The sequence below is a fragment of the Lampris incognitus genome, chromosome 6 (genome assembly GCF_029633865.1).
Source record: "Lampris incognitus isolate fLamInc1 chromosome 6, fLamInc1.hap2, whole genome shotgun sequence".
Classification (NCBI taxonomy): domain Eukaryota; kingdom Metazoa; phylum Chordata; class Actinopteri; order Lampriformes; family Lampridae; genus Lampris; species Lampris incognitus.
Window position 1 is genome coordinate 31,786,396 of NC_079216.1, and position 13,904 is coordinate 31,800,299.

The window sequence follows — 13,904 nt, forward strand, 5'->3', positions numbered from 1 at the left end:
AATTTCTATTATAAATTTTCCTTCAAATAAAATGAGACTTCAAGCAATACTTTTTGAACACTTGTGACAAAGCTGGTACTGTTCCTTTTTATATATCCATGTTTTCGCTCCAATTTTGTTGGCATGTAATTGAAAGAGCCCAGAATCTTATCTTTGCTCATGCACTAGCCTTTAGTAAGGCAGCAATTTCTCACTTCCATGCATCAGTAAATTTGCCATTGAAGCATTATCTGAAAGTTATACTTTCACCAGATTTATCATTCAAATTGGACATTTCTCCTTTCTTGACAGCTATACTTCACACCTTTCTGCTCTATTCCATGAGATTATAATTTCCAAATTTTCATTTGTGATATGCATCTACACTGACATCAGATCAACTCACAATAATAGAAGTAGCAGCTTCTTGGCCAACATCTTTCAGTAGGTTAGAGATACAATGATTTAGGGTCATTGTAGTGATTCATCAGTTTTAGCAGTTGATAGTAAATCATAGATTTGAAGTACGTATCAAACAAATGACTCACAGACAGCTACCTCAATACTAACATTATTTCAGAAACCCTGGTGTGTCCCCACAAATGCATGTCAAATTAAGGATAAGGGCAATTATGTGGCAGTTCACACGTTTGTAAAGACATAAATGAGCATCCAAGCCTTACCCTTCGTCGTGGGATCGGACAGCGAATATCAGGCTGGTCTCCAAAGTTCTTGTAGGTGATATAATTTTCAGAGCAGATCAGAACGCCACTGGGCCCATCAGAACCACCAGGAACTAGAGAAGGAGAAATGTATTTGTGTATTTGGGTGTCTGTTGGTGGTAGTTGCCATTCAGCGAGCAGCAGAAGCAGTCACCATTCATAGACAGGCAAAGACACGTCTATAATGGTGATAATGTAACCTTGGAAAACATCTGTGCAAAATCAACATAATAAGAACTAATCTGATGCATATAAGGTAAATATCGATGATTCTGGCCAGGTATTACCTGGTTAAAGACAGAAGAAGATCAGATCAGAATTTCATCACAATCTGTAACATAATACAGTTCAATTGTTTGGTTCTGTGTGTCTTTTCCAATTCCTAGTTTCAACTCATGTGTGCATATTCACTATAATTTACTGCACTGATTTTCTCTTAACATTCTGGGACAAAACTCATTCACACGTTGAAAAGATTTGAGTATTAGTGTTTCTAAACAACAACATATCTATTTTTTTTGGTTAAGGTTCTGATGAAACCAGCAGTAAATCGCATGCCGTTCAAGTAGTCCCTCATTATCGATACTCCAACGTTCCTCTGCAATGAAACCTCATTCTCTGTACACTTTCATTTGTCTATCATTCCTTTAGTATAAAAAGTAAGAAATATATAACCTGGAATCTGGGAAAATAAAGTTGAAGAAATCCTTATGGCAACTAGAGGAGTTCACTCAGTAGAGTGCAGATCACCGCCAGGCATTAAGTATCTCCCATTCTCTGGTGTTCGAACTTGGCGACAAACCACCCTTTTTTTTTTGCCTACCGGGAGAAGGTTAAAAAAAACAACAAAAAAAACAGTGTTTTTTTCCTACCATTATAACACTTTTACGAAGTGCCCAAGTTGACTGAACAGGAAATATGGAAAAAAAAAGTTATTACTATGCACTGCTTAAGCTAAAAAAAAAAAATCTCCCTAATAAAAACGCTTTGCCTGTCAGTCTGTGGATGCGCAGCCTCTTAGGCAGACCCTCGATCGAAACCGACCAAGTCTTATATGAAATGACAGAGACCAGGCATAATAATTGCAAAGCCCTTAAGACTACAAATGTGTTTAACCATCACAGTTTTCATGATATAAACTGAATCAAAGCGAATGGCTGATCTGCTGATTGACTTTCATTCATAAGAAAACATGGCTCAGCCAGGGGAAATGTTCTATTGTAGCTACTGAGATGATTTCCAGCTGTGACTGCAATTAATCCTACTCTTGAATTTGTATTTTTATAGCGGAGTTTTAACATTGGAGACTATGGCACTTCCAAATGGGTGGCGAGGTGAATAAGGCAAATTATTTTTGGTTCATCCAGTTCTCCTGTGCTGAGATCAGCAGTGAATGATTTGCTGGCTGTGCCTGTGAGATACAACTGAATCCTCATTACTATCAAGACTCATACCCAAATACAATGTTTTAGTTTTGGCCTCTGTCACTGCCCACTCTGACTCAACTGTAGACGTGAGTCGTGCATGCTTACAATTATTCATATTGGATAGCGACAGAAAGCAAGCTCAAGCGAGCAAGCTATAGAGTGAATGAAGACAGATAGAGGTGAAAGCGAGAACAAATGTTTTTCCAAGGTTTTGAATCACTGCAACCACAAGGTTTTTCATCATACAGTTTATAACTGCACAAAAATTTTTAGGCTGATAGGTCCAGTAGTTTGCGAGATTAGCCCCAGACAGATACACACAGTACGTTTACATTATGTCAGAAAAAGTCGATTTATTGTGTTAGTCCAACTAAAACTGGACTTTTAAAATACATGTAAACGTGTTAGTCCAACTGAAATTGTACTAAATCGAATTTCTCGAAGTCAGAATAACAAACCTAGATAATGCAGTTGGGGATCGATTTACCCTGGCATGTATACGCTTCAATCGGCCCTGAACTGGCCTAGGCATTCTGCGCATCATCCATAGTTCCCGCGGCGGTCTTTCACCCAGAAGTCGAACAGCATAGTATCAACAGTATCAATGTGGCGAGTGCTAGAGCGAGAACCATGCATTTCCGGACAGACGAGGAGACAAACTTTATGTTGTGTCAGCTAAAGGAGTTGAATAGCCTTAAGTACATGGATGGAAGGAGAACGTGGAATGGCACAGTAGGCATCTTGATGAGGTTGTGTATAACAGAGGACACCATTCCCTTGCAGAAGGAGTATGCAAACTTCTTCAGAGTGGACTTGTGAACAACAAACTGATTGGCAACAACTGTATTCTGCACAACTGGCAAGTTTGTACAAAAAATAGCTCCCCTCATCTGCAATGGTGTTGGTGCTCGCACAGTCACGTCTCCCTCAACTCGCCATCGTAAAATTCTTTCAAAACTACCCTCTCCCACCAGTCTTTGTTCCTAACCCGCATCCAACATGTACGAGAAGCCTGTGGTAGTAAAGAGGGCACAAAGTGGAGCATAGCAAAAGTCACGTGGTTGGAACACTCCAGGAGCATACAGCATTGTCTTCTGCCTTCAGACATCACCATAAGCACCAGGGATAGCGTGCACCTAATTTGTACCAAAAGTAAAGCGTAGAGTATGTATGAAATGTACAATGCTGTAAAGTTGTCCATGTTTTCACTGCTCGACATGAAACCCGCTTGCCAACTTCTTTGTCGCTTGTTTGGTATGTGACGCAATAGGTCAACTGGAAGAAGGTCCAATAGCAAGCAGCAGAAAGAGGGCATAACGCCACCTACCGTACTGGAGTCAGACATATTTGCATCAATAAATCAATTCTCCCCCGGTTCTTGTATACAGGGACATAGACAGTAGTCCAATTACATGGCCTTATCGAGCTATAACCGTAGCTCGACTTAACTGTGCATGTAAACACATTCACACACAAACACACGCGACTGAATGATTTTTTTCAGTTCTAAAAACAAAACTATATAATAAAAAAAAACATTCCAAATGTTAATGGGACATATAGTGGTGATGCAGCTGCTTACCAGTGATGAGGAAGTTCCCGTGCTCCTCCAGAGCCTCACTATATTTGCGGACCACATGGTTCAAACCTAGGTCCAGTTCATAAAAGGTCAGCGTCTGCTGAGTGTTTGCAGCTGCCTCCCCTGTAGGATCATTGTCAGCTTCCTGGAAAAAGGAACATAAATTATGAGCTTAGCAAAAATAAAAAAATCTGGCTATTCTGTTTTGCTTGAGTTCTCAGTGGGAGCGCTCCACAACCCGACTAGCAAAGCGCGATTTAAGCTGGATGGCTGCGATTTCTACTCCATTTAAATGCGCCACACAAAAGTGCATATGGTGCTTGTGCCTACCTGAATTGATGACTAGTATGGCAAGTAAAAAAAGTACCTTGTGTGCCAACAGCATGGCAAACAATCAAAACTGGTAAAATGCATATCTTTTACATGGCTTGGCATGGCTGAATCCAAATGGTAACGTTATTGCATTGAGACATCTCATTATCCACAACATACATTACTACAACTTTGCGACACTATCTGCCATGGTTTGATCATCAGCTGATAGGCATTCAATGTAATACGGGCTGCCAACATTCCATTTTGTAGTGTTTTTTTTTTCCTTGCTGTTGCCACTAGGTAATATGTGTCATGCTGGGAAGGCCAAGTGGAGAACACCAAATGACACAGGAGTTTTGCATCCAGAATTGTCATCAGTTTTAAATTCTATGAAGCAGACTTGAGACAGAAGGTCTGCCAATTTGAATCCCTTGGTCAGTGGTACTCAACTATGTGCCATGGAGGGCCTGTAGTATGCAACTTTAATTCCTACCAATCAATCAGCTGGTAAAATGAATACATGCATACTTTCAGCCCTCCATGGCACATAGTTGAATACTTCTCTGAAATCCTGTGTGGATATTGATTTCACAATACTGATTTCAGACCAATACATAAAGCCAAGTAACATCCAAGATTTGTTTCACCAGTACCCACCAATTTCTGAGAAAAAAAAAAATTGGATGTGTGGTTGTTCATATACATGATGAAATCAGAGATGTTACTTCTTTCTCCAGTGACAGTCAGAGAAGAGACATGAGAAATTCATCACTTCAATTCATGTTGGAGTGTATATTATATATTGTAACGTTTTACATGAAGAACATGTAACAATTGTTAGTTAATAGGTAATAAGGCCCTTAAAGGTCATTATTCTGTGTTAAAAAAACTATAATAAGTGTTAGTAGGTAATAAGGCCCTTCTAAGTCACAACTTTTGCACTTTGTGGACTATGAAATTTTTTTAATAACCTTTAATCCGGAGGTCCTGAGGTTACATGCAAAGTTTGAGCATTAAAAGTAGGTTTTGCATTGTTTGCAAGCGCCACCTAGTGGCTGAAAACCCGTTAATGGTGCCAATATTAACACAATGTTAATAAGCATTTTATAAGGACTTACAAGGGCCTTATTACCTATTAACTAACACGTATTACACACACTTAATGTAAAGCATTACAAAATATGCATGCCCTCACCTCATAGTCCATTTCCAGACAGGCAAACATAGGGTTTTCAAAGCCTACGTCCACCCCTACTACATGATAGACAAGAGTGTTTGCTTTATGGGCCTCCAGGGGGGAAGAAATTGTCAGTCTGGCAGCAGCATCTCTGTTTAAGATATACACCAGCTTCTGTTTCTCTATTGCTCCTAGACACAAAATGTGAGGGGGAAAGAAAAAAAAATTCTTACTCAGTTTAACCTAGCCAAAGGGTAATAAAATTTGTTGCCAACTTTCTTGTTTCAAGGCAGTTTCTTGTGAAACTAGTCAGTGTTACCGACCAATATTTGAATAAACATTATGCGTTTGAGAGCTAATGTTCAAAGATTAACATTTAATCTTGACACTGGCAGACTTAAGCTAATGTTGGCAAGTGTAGCAATCCACTGTAATGTTACCCACAAAGAATATTCACAAGATATATAATGGGTATAAAACTGTACTTAAGAGTAAATAGTTACGCACGTTTACACACTTACTGTGAACAGACTCACTTCTGAAGCCTGAAGTTGCTGTAAAGCCCCTTGAGGCAAATTTGTAATTTGTGATATTGGGCTGTACAAATAAAACTGACTTGACTTGAAGTCAACTATGAAAGAGATTCACTGGGGGAAAAAAGTATCTTTAATATTTTTAAATAATTATTTGTTTATTTTGAATTTTTTTTCCTTGCCTAGATTATGAACAACAATACAAATGTCAGTTACAACTCATGCACACACACGAAGCTGGTTTGGAGGGAAGGGTTATGGGAAGAAAGGAAGAAGCTGCTTTTTTGCAGGGCATTGTGTCAAATTGCTCCTCTCCAAACTACAGCAGCTTTAAACAGCTCGCAATAAATAAATAAACAAACAAACAAATAAAAACATCAGCATAGCTATTTAAAGGAACCCTACAATATTTGAAAGTTGTACTTAACTAACTAACTGACTGGGATAACCAACTACAAACTAATTTTCTTCTTGATGCGTTTTTATCACTCCGCAGCCCCAACTTCCCTGTTGCGTTTCCCTTTCCATGTTTCTCTTAAAATTGACTTGTAGCGCTCTTAAGCAGGTCAACTGACTGCTAAATGCTTTGGCAGATACAACTTTATAAAGATGATTCAACTGTGTAGACATCAGGTGGGAAGGTCTATCCATCCATTATCCAAGCCGCTTATCCCAGTTGGGGTCACGAGATGCTGGAGCCAACCCGAGCAGTCATTGGGCAGCAGGCGGGGAGACACCCTGGACAGGCCGCCAGTCCATCACATGGCCAACACATTCACACCTAGGGACAATTAAGTATGGCCGATTCACCTGACCTATATGTCTTTGGACTGTAGGAGGAAACCGGAGCACCTGGAGGAAACTCATGCAGACACGGGGAGAACATGTAAACTCCACACAGAGAACGACCTGGGATGACCACCAAGGATGGACAGCCTCGGGGTTCGAATCCCAGATTTTCTTGGTGTGAGGCGACCGCGCTAATCACCGTATCACCGTGCCGCAGGTGGGAAGGTATGCAACAGTATGAAAACAGAGTGAGACAAGGAGGAATCATGTACTTAGGAAACCTTACCTATGTGACTAGGTAAATGAATAACTTATAGAATTAATAACTTGGTGACATTTCATACCAATCATCACAGCTCTGCCTTTTGGGTCAACTGCCAGGAACTGCCCAGGGACAATGCGTCGGCAGCCACTCTTTCCAAAAGTCTCCTGATGAATCTTCTCAAACATGTTCTTGGAGGGCTGGTACTCCAAGATGACAATACGACCACTGTCACTGCCCACCACAATGTAGTCTGTGAAACAAACACAAACCCAGGTATAAATATAAAGGCAGCATGAACTTACTACTGGGCAGGCTGCTGCTAGAGCCAGGCAATATATCGATATAATATTGATATCGTGATGAGAGTAGATATTGTCGGGACTTTGGTTATCATATTACTGTGATATAATTTAAATGTCATTACTATGTCCCTGGTCTTAAAGGCTGCATTACAGCAAATCAATACAATTTTCTCAACTTTTATTAGACTGTTTTAGCTAAGTGAAACGAACAATTAATATCTCGACCTGCTTGGTCATCATATCCACATTATTAATGATCATTTCTCAAAAATCTTCTCGTGTGTAAAAATCTTATTAATGCACTAATCATCACCCCCAAAATATATTATGGATAGAGATATTTAGTCAAATATACTACGATATTTTATTTTGTCAATATCCCCCAGCCCTAACCGCTACCTCATGATAATATATCTTCTGCAAATTACAGAGCAGTGTTTATGAAGAAACTTCACATACACTAAAATTTTACAAAGGCTATATCTAGCCTTGTAATGTTTTATCTCAAAGAATACCAAACCTATAATGGTAGACATAAAATAAAATGACAGAAATAATTCCGAATCACTGTCAATAACTGCCAGAGAATCTTTCATGTAAATAGTTTTTGCTGACCTGTGTCAGCACGTACTGATAACATGTCCCTTCCTTACGCATTACCACATGAAAATCCTATGCACACACAAGCCAGCATATACAAACCTTTGGTTCCACCAGTGAGTCGGAACGCCATTAGAGATCTAATAATGCCAAACACCTCCATCGTGAGCAAAGTGTGAACCTTCCCTGTGTTGGCATCTGGTCGCAGCAACTCCAATATTTTCCCTCGGGAAACAACAATCTCCTGCATTTTGGTTCCTGCCAGAAAACAAGAATTTATTTCAGCAGATGTCTCCAATAGCCTACTTTATGCAACTAATAGGAATGTCATATGGCGTTTCTTTAAGGTAACATCCACTTCGGGTTTTAGATCAGAGGTGTAATCATTCTCTCCATGGATTTGTAGTCAGAGAAGAGACATGAGAAACTCATCACTTCATTTTCTTGAACAGAAAATTACAAACAAATAAATGTAAGGGAAAGCTAGACAAAGAACAAAATAGCCAGACAGGTGACTGACAGATGAGCATATCAAGTAGATGAGCAGATCAAGTAGAACGGTAGGGCATGGAGAAAGCCACTTGTATGGTAAACTCACCTGAGAAGTTTCCATGGATAGCATGTGTGATGCCAGTGGCACGCTGCAGAGTGAGGTTGTACAGAAACATGACTGCCTCCCAATGCTTTACAGTAGATCCTTCAGGAGCTGGTTATAGAGCCGTCAGCCCAGCTCAAAACTAGAAGAACATATATAAAGGTATTGGTGACAAGGAAGTGAGCGGTTAAGAAAAAGAACTGAATGAAAGTAAATCGCTGTGTAAAAAGCATGAGCAAGTTTCCTCCTACGATCAGCTTTGAGCCTTAGCTTCCTTTATACCAAATGCCACCAAGGAGAATTGCACTAGCATGAAAACATTACTGTAACTACACAGACACCTATATTATGGCAGACATGGCATCAGAAGTAAAATAAACTTTGTAAGGGGTTTGTGGAATATCTTACTTGCATGCTAACTGCGCTAATGTTGCCTCCTGTGCAGTGGCAAGTAGTACATTGTAAATAACGTTTACCATGCAACGAAACTACAGCTAGGTCGTAAATAAAGTCATAGTAATGTCACATGTAGGAGCTTGCCTGAAAGGTTGAGCCGGTTTTCCGGACAGATTAAGCGTAGTTATGGACTAAAATTATTTTTGAATGAAGAATTTCCATGCATACTGCAGAGTAATTCAAGACTAGGCTTAGCCTGTTTTTCGGGAATCAGCTCTTAAAATCATAGGTTGATAGTAAACAGATACTGCAAACCATGGTGGGACATTAACAAACAACATAACATCCCACTAATTTATAAACTGATCATATCTGTCAAGAAATTGAACAAAGTTAGCCAATAATGCTAAAGACTAGCCAGCCGTGTCCATTACACAAAACATCGCTTCAAAAAAACTAAATTAAATCATTAAATACACGGCAAATTCTAAATGCATACAGCGGTTGTTTGATTCCTACTGACGTGTGTAAGTTGGTTAAAGTATTTTACCAATGTATGAATAACGATGGTTCTGATTTCAAATGGATGAAGATTCATGCACAAAATAAACCGGATAACTCCGTTAATCAAAAACGATTCGCCGCCGTTTCAGGGTCCTTCGCCAGCTACAACGTCATCACAGGTTCCTGAGGTGGCCCACGATGTGCCTGACGAATATGTGAGGGACGTTGTATAGCGATTCTCCAGTAGATGGAAATCAACAATTGTTTACGGAAGAAAATAGATGGTGCAAATATACGTATGCTATTTTTTAGCGACAAAAATACTCGGATTTCAAGGCTCGCCTTTTTAATTATAATTCCCAGTATATATAGTCCTGTATATATGACGGTAATTTCACAGTGAATAGAGCCCAGCTGAAAAAAAAAAGAAAAAAAGAAATAAAATCAGTTACGTATTCACTGGTTGGCTTTTTTTGTATCATTTTACATGTTAAATCACTGTTAATGCCTCTTCCTCCTCCAACTTCATCCTGTTTTGAGACCCTGCCGCTCCTCTAGCCTCCTCGCACGTTCTAAATATCTTGGGCATACTCAAAGAAAGTTGAATCAGTTCATCTGGATACAGCTTTATTGACAGATACGTTTCATTACTCATATCCAGACTTTTACAACGTTAAGAGGTCACTTAGATGCGTGATGAAACGTATCAATCAATAAAAGTTGTATCCAGATGAACTGATTAAACTTTCTTTGATTTTCCTATCTGGATTATTGAGCATGCATAAATAAATTTTGAGCATACCTTGCACAAAGGAGCATGTATGTGCATTGTCCAAAGAGGAAGGATGTGTGAGATATTCAAACTGTCAATCTTTCTCTTCTTTAGTGCTGTCAAATGCAGTCAGTGCTGTTTGTAAAAAAAAAAAAGACAGACATGGATTAAAGCTGTAAAGGGTGTCTCCCCACCTGCCGCCCAATGACGGCTGGTATAGGCTCCAGCATCCCCGTGACCCTGAGAGCAGGATAAACGGTTTGGGTAATGGATGGATGGATTAAAGCTAAGAAATTGAATATAATTTCAAAGACCTTCCATAGCTTCAATTTCTCAACACTTTCTCCATTAGTGTGAAATTAATCATCTCCTATTCTCATGATTTCCTTTCAAGTTCCTTATTTGCAATGATCTCACATCATGTATATACAATGATAGCAAGTTAGTTTGTCATCCAAAAATGTAAAGACATTTCTGCCATGCCGCTCCAAATGGATATCTTTCTTCATCAACCAATTATCCCTGGACTCTTGATGTTCTGCTTTCATTTACTGCGACAGCTTAGTGGCTGTCGAATATGATTGTTGGACAATGATATTTTTTGCCTTTACATCTCATATGGAGATTAGGTTTTTGCTTTGATTCTTTTTAACTGAAAAAATGGTGGTGTGTGTGTGTGTGGGGGGGGTGTTCTTCCCTCAACAATACACATACCACCGAACCTACTCTACACCCCACACCACACTACTTGGTTTTTAATTTACTAGTTTGCTCATTTTAGTCACATTTCAGAAAACCATTTGAAGAATGGCCTAGCTTTTAAAACGTTTTTTTTTCCCAATTTGCAACACAGAGTCTCAGCAAATAAGTCACCCTGCATTAACGTCACTGCACAGAGGACATCTTATAGGTGATTAGCGTTAGAAAAGAGAAAGCAACAAATAGATTAAGCATTTTATGTCTGTTGGCAGGCTTGTAAATGTCAAGAGTGCCCCATGGGCAGTGTTACAACAGCATTACATGCACCTCCTTATTAGTGGAGCGACTCGAGCCTCTGGCCCTTTTGGTAGCTCGTTGGTGTAGTGGGAGAAGCAAAAGAATGACAGTTGTATGGACAGAGTTTTATATATCTCACAACTGTCAGTTGGCCTTTGTCCCTCTCTTCAGGGTTACATGGCATGAAATAAACTGTGATATCCGTTTTTGTGGGGTGTTTGGGCAGGTTACAAGTCATCACAAAGAAAGCTTTTGTTTTCTCTATTGGATTCGCAGTGAGGATGCGTTTCCGCAACTGCTGGCGTGTAAGAACTACAACTTCCAAATTACTTTGCGTGAATCGTGATCCAAGAGCGACCCTACGACGCTAAATGCAATAGGCAGTCCTAACGTTTATACCACAGCCCACGGGTGTCTGGTTCTTTTTAGAAAGAGGCCCAATGATGATAGAAGAAGGCGGAGCCTCAGTTCTTCACAAGCTGCGGTCGATTATTCTGCCAATTCTGACAGTAGTCAGAGTCAAACACATAACATGTTAGGACCATGCACAAAGAGGATGAAAAACTCATGAACGTCAAGTGATAAACATACATACCATCCGCAGTAGTCGGTCGTAGCCGTTCACTTCCGATCACCAATCAGAACTACAGGCTTCCCCTGGTTTGCAGGCAGTGGAGCCTCTCTACGTTTGTGTTGTATTGGTGCCGGTCTCTCTTTTCTGGGGCTGCCGCCGGGGTGTACGCCATGCAAGCAGCCAACGAGGACCATCCTTCCTGCGAAGACACCAGCTAGCAGCGTCTCGCAACCCGCCGTGCAGGGCCGTCCGGGGGAATATTGTCGTTTGGGGATCCAAAACATAATCGGTCATTTTTGCTTTACGGTTGAATCATTAATGTTGAGGCTCCCCGCATTTGGAATGGCTTGCCTTTTTGCAAATTGAAAACAACGTATCGCTCGAAGGTCTTCCTCATCTCTCGGTCAAGCCCTTTGAAAAGCACGAAGGCATACATTTAGATTCAGACAACGCGAGTGCACCGGCTGTGTGCGACGTGAGCCACTAGATACGCGCACTCAGCGGCAGGAGCCGACGCTGGTGAGAGTGGCTGCTGATTCCGACGGCAACTGGGAGATCACACTGGAGCTGCAGTTACACCGCCAGCTCCCGGGGGTAAGCGTGTGAAAAACATTCTTATTTGACGTCTTGTTCGTTATACACATGATGTTTTAGAGGGCCCCGCTGCAGGGGAACGGTCGCTTGTCAACGAAGGGGACCCCGCTGGTCAGTTCTGCTCGCCGTGGCGGGGCTATCGGGTCTTTTTTGTCTTCCTCTGCCAAGTCGACAGGGTTGACTCTTAAGTCTCTCCTTTCGTTTGTCTTTGCCTTTTTCCCCCCTCCTTAAATCTGTCTCCACGTTTTTTTTTACATCTTTCTCATTCTCTATTTAAAGCTGATTGGGTTTTTTTTCCTCCCACGTTTCTTCTATGCTCTTCATACTTTGTCCATTCGCTTTCAGTGCCCCCTTTCCACCCTCGTATTCTCTATCATCTCCCTTTGGGCTAGCCGCACAACAAATACACGTGGAGAGAGTGAATGCATACACAAATGTGCTCCCAAGTGCACGAAATACCAAAGGTGCTAGTGAGGCACATCAGACACACAGTGGGAGGAATCAGTGCACAAATCCCCCAGCTTGGTGACTTATTGAAAAGGAAAAAAAATGTGTCAGGGTAGAGCTACTGGGGGTGATTTCATGACTGGCACATTGCACAGGAGTGACCACGACGCAATCAAGCAGCTTTTACATGCCAGTTGGATTTTGGTGTGTTCCATGTCAGCTCAAACTGTGCTTGGACTGGCTTCTGTGTTGCCTCTCATTAGGCTGCCATAACAAGCTTTGAGTGGCCTCAGCTGTACTCGTCCCATAAAGCTTGACTGGTATCAGGTGTGGATGATCTTGAGTTTTCTTAAATGGGCCCAGAACCACGTATGTGCCATAGAGGGTAGTGAGTTTTCCTTGTAACCAGAGTCCACACCAGCTGCTTTCACAGATTAACTCAGCTTCAACAAAAAATGAAGACTAAACAGTGAAATCAACATGTTGTCCTATCTGGTTGGAATAAAAATCTAGATGCTCACAATCCTCCATGGCACATGGTTGAGCATCACCAACGAACTACATAATGTGTATGGACCGTATTGTTAAATACTTATTCAGCACAGGGTTATCAAAAGACCAGAATAATCAACCAGTACATCACACTTCTGAATTACTTTCATCCTACTTTCAAAATCCTCATAGTTGCTATGTCCTAATAGCAAATACAATAAGAGCAGCAAAGGCAATCTATTGGTGTAGATTTCCCTCCGATGTAAACATTACCAGCCAATTATCTGGCTTTTCACATCACTCATGTTATCACCAAATTTGTATGACTAGTGATGTTTTACAATAAAACTCAAAACTGCATTGAAGTCACCTTTCCTCTGTTTAACAAATTCTTAAAATTAATTTTATAAACTCTTTTTAATAATTCCCAAAGTTTTTGCCCCAAATTTAGATAAGCCGATAAGGTGAAATGATTCAGATAAACGTAGATAATACACAGATACACTTTACAGACCACACAATTTATGCAAAGTAAATGAAATGCATTCAAGTGTTGGAGCTATAGAATGAGTAATCAAAGAGTAACTACTACTACTACTTTTGGTTGCTCCCGTTAGGGGTCGCCACAGCGGATCCTCCCTTTCCATTTCTTCCTGTCTTCTGCATCTTCCTCTGTCACACCAGCCACCTGCATGTCTTCCCTCACCACATCCATAAACCTCCTCTTTGGCCTTCCTCTTTTCCTCTTCCCTGGCAGCTCCATGTTCAGCATCCTTCTCCCAATATACCCAGCATCTCTCCTCCACACATGTCCAAGCCATCTCAATCTTGCCTCTCTTGCTTTGT

The 13,904-nt window shown here is 40.7% G+C and overlaps 1 protein-coding gene across 1 annotated transcript in view; it reads right to left on the minus strand.

Annotated features, from left to right (window-relative positions):
- sf3b3 (splicing factor 3b, subunit 3) overlaps nucleotides 1-9,322 on the minus strand; it is a 132,622-nt gene extending 123,300 nt beyond the window's left edge. The window contains exons 1-7 of the mRNA XM_056281478.1: nucleotides 9,230-9,322; nucleotides 8,287-8,425; nucleotides 7,791-7,946; nucleotides 6,866-7,036; nucleotides 5,218-5,390; nucleotides 3,711-3,852; nucleotides 663-775 (exon numbers count right to left, since the gene is read on the minus strand). Coding sequence (XP_056137453.1) covers nucleotides 663-775; nucleotides 3,711-3,852; nucleotides 5,218-5,390; nucleotides 6,866-7,036; nucleotides 7,791-7,946; nucleotides 8,287-8,356 — 825 coding nt within the window. The 5' untranslated portion in view covers nucleotides 8,357-8,425; nucleotides 9,230-9,322. The remainder of the gene's footprint in view (nucleotides 1-662; nucleotides 776-3,710; nucleotides 3,853-5,217; nucleotides 5,391-6,865; nucleotides 7,037-7,790; nucleotides 7,947-8,286; nucleotides 8,426-9,229) is intronic.
- Nucleotides 9,323-13,904: the final 4,582 nt, after the last annotated feature.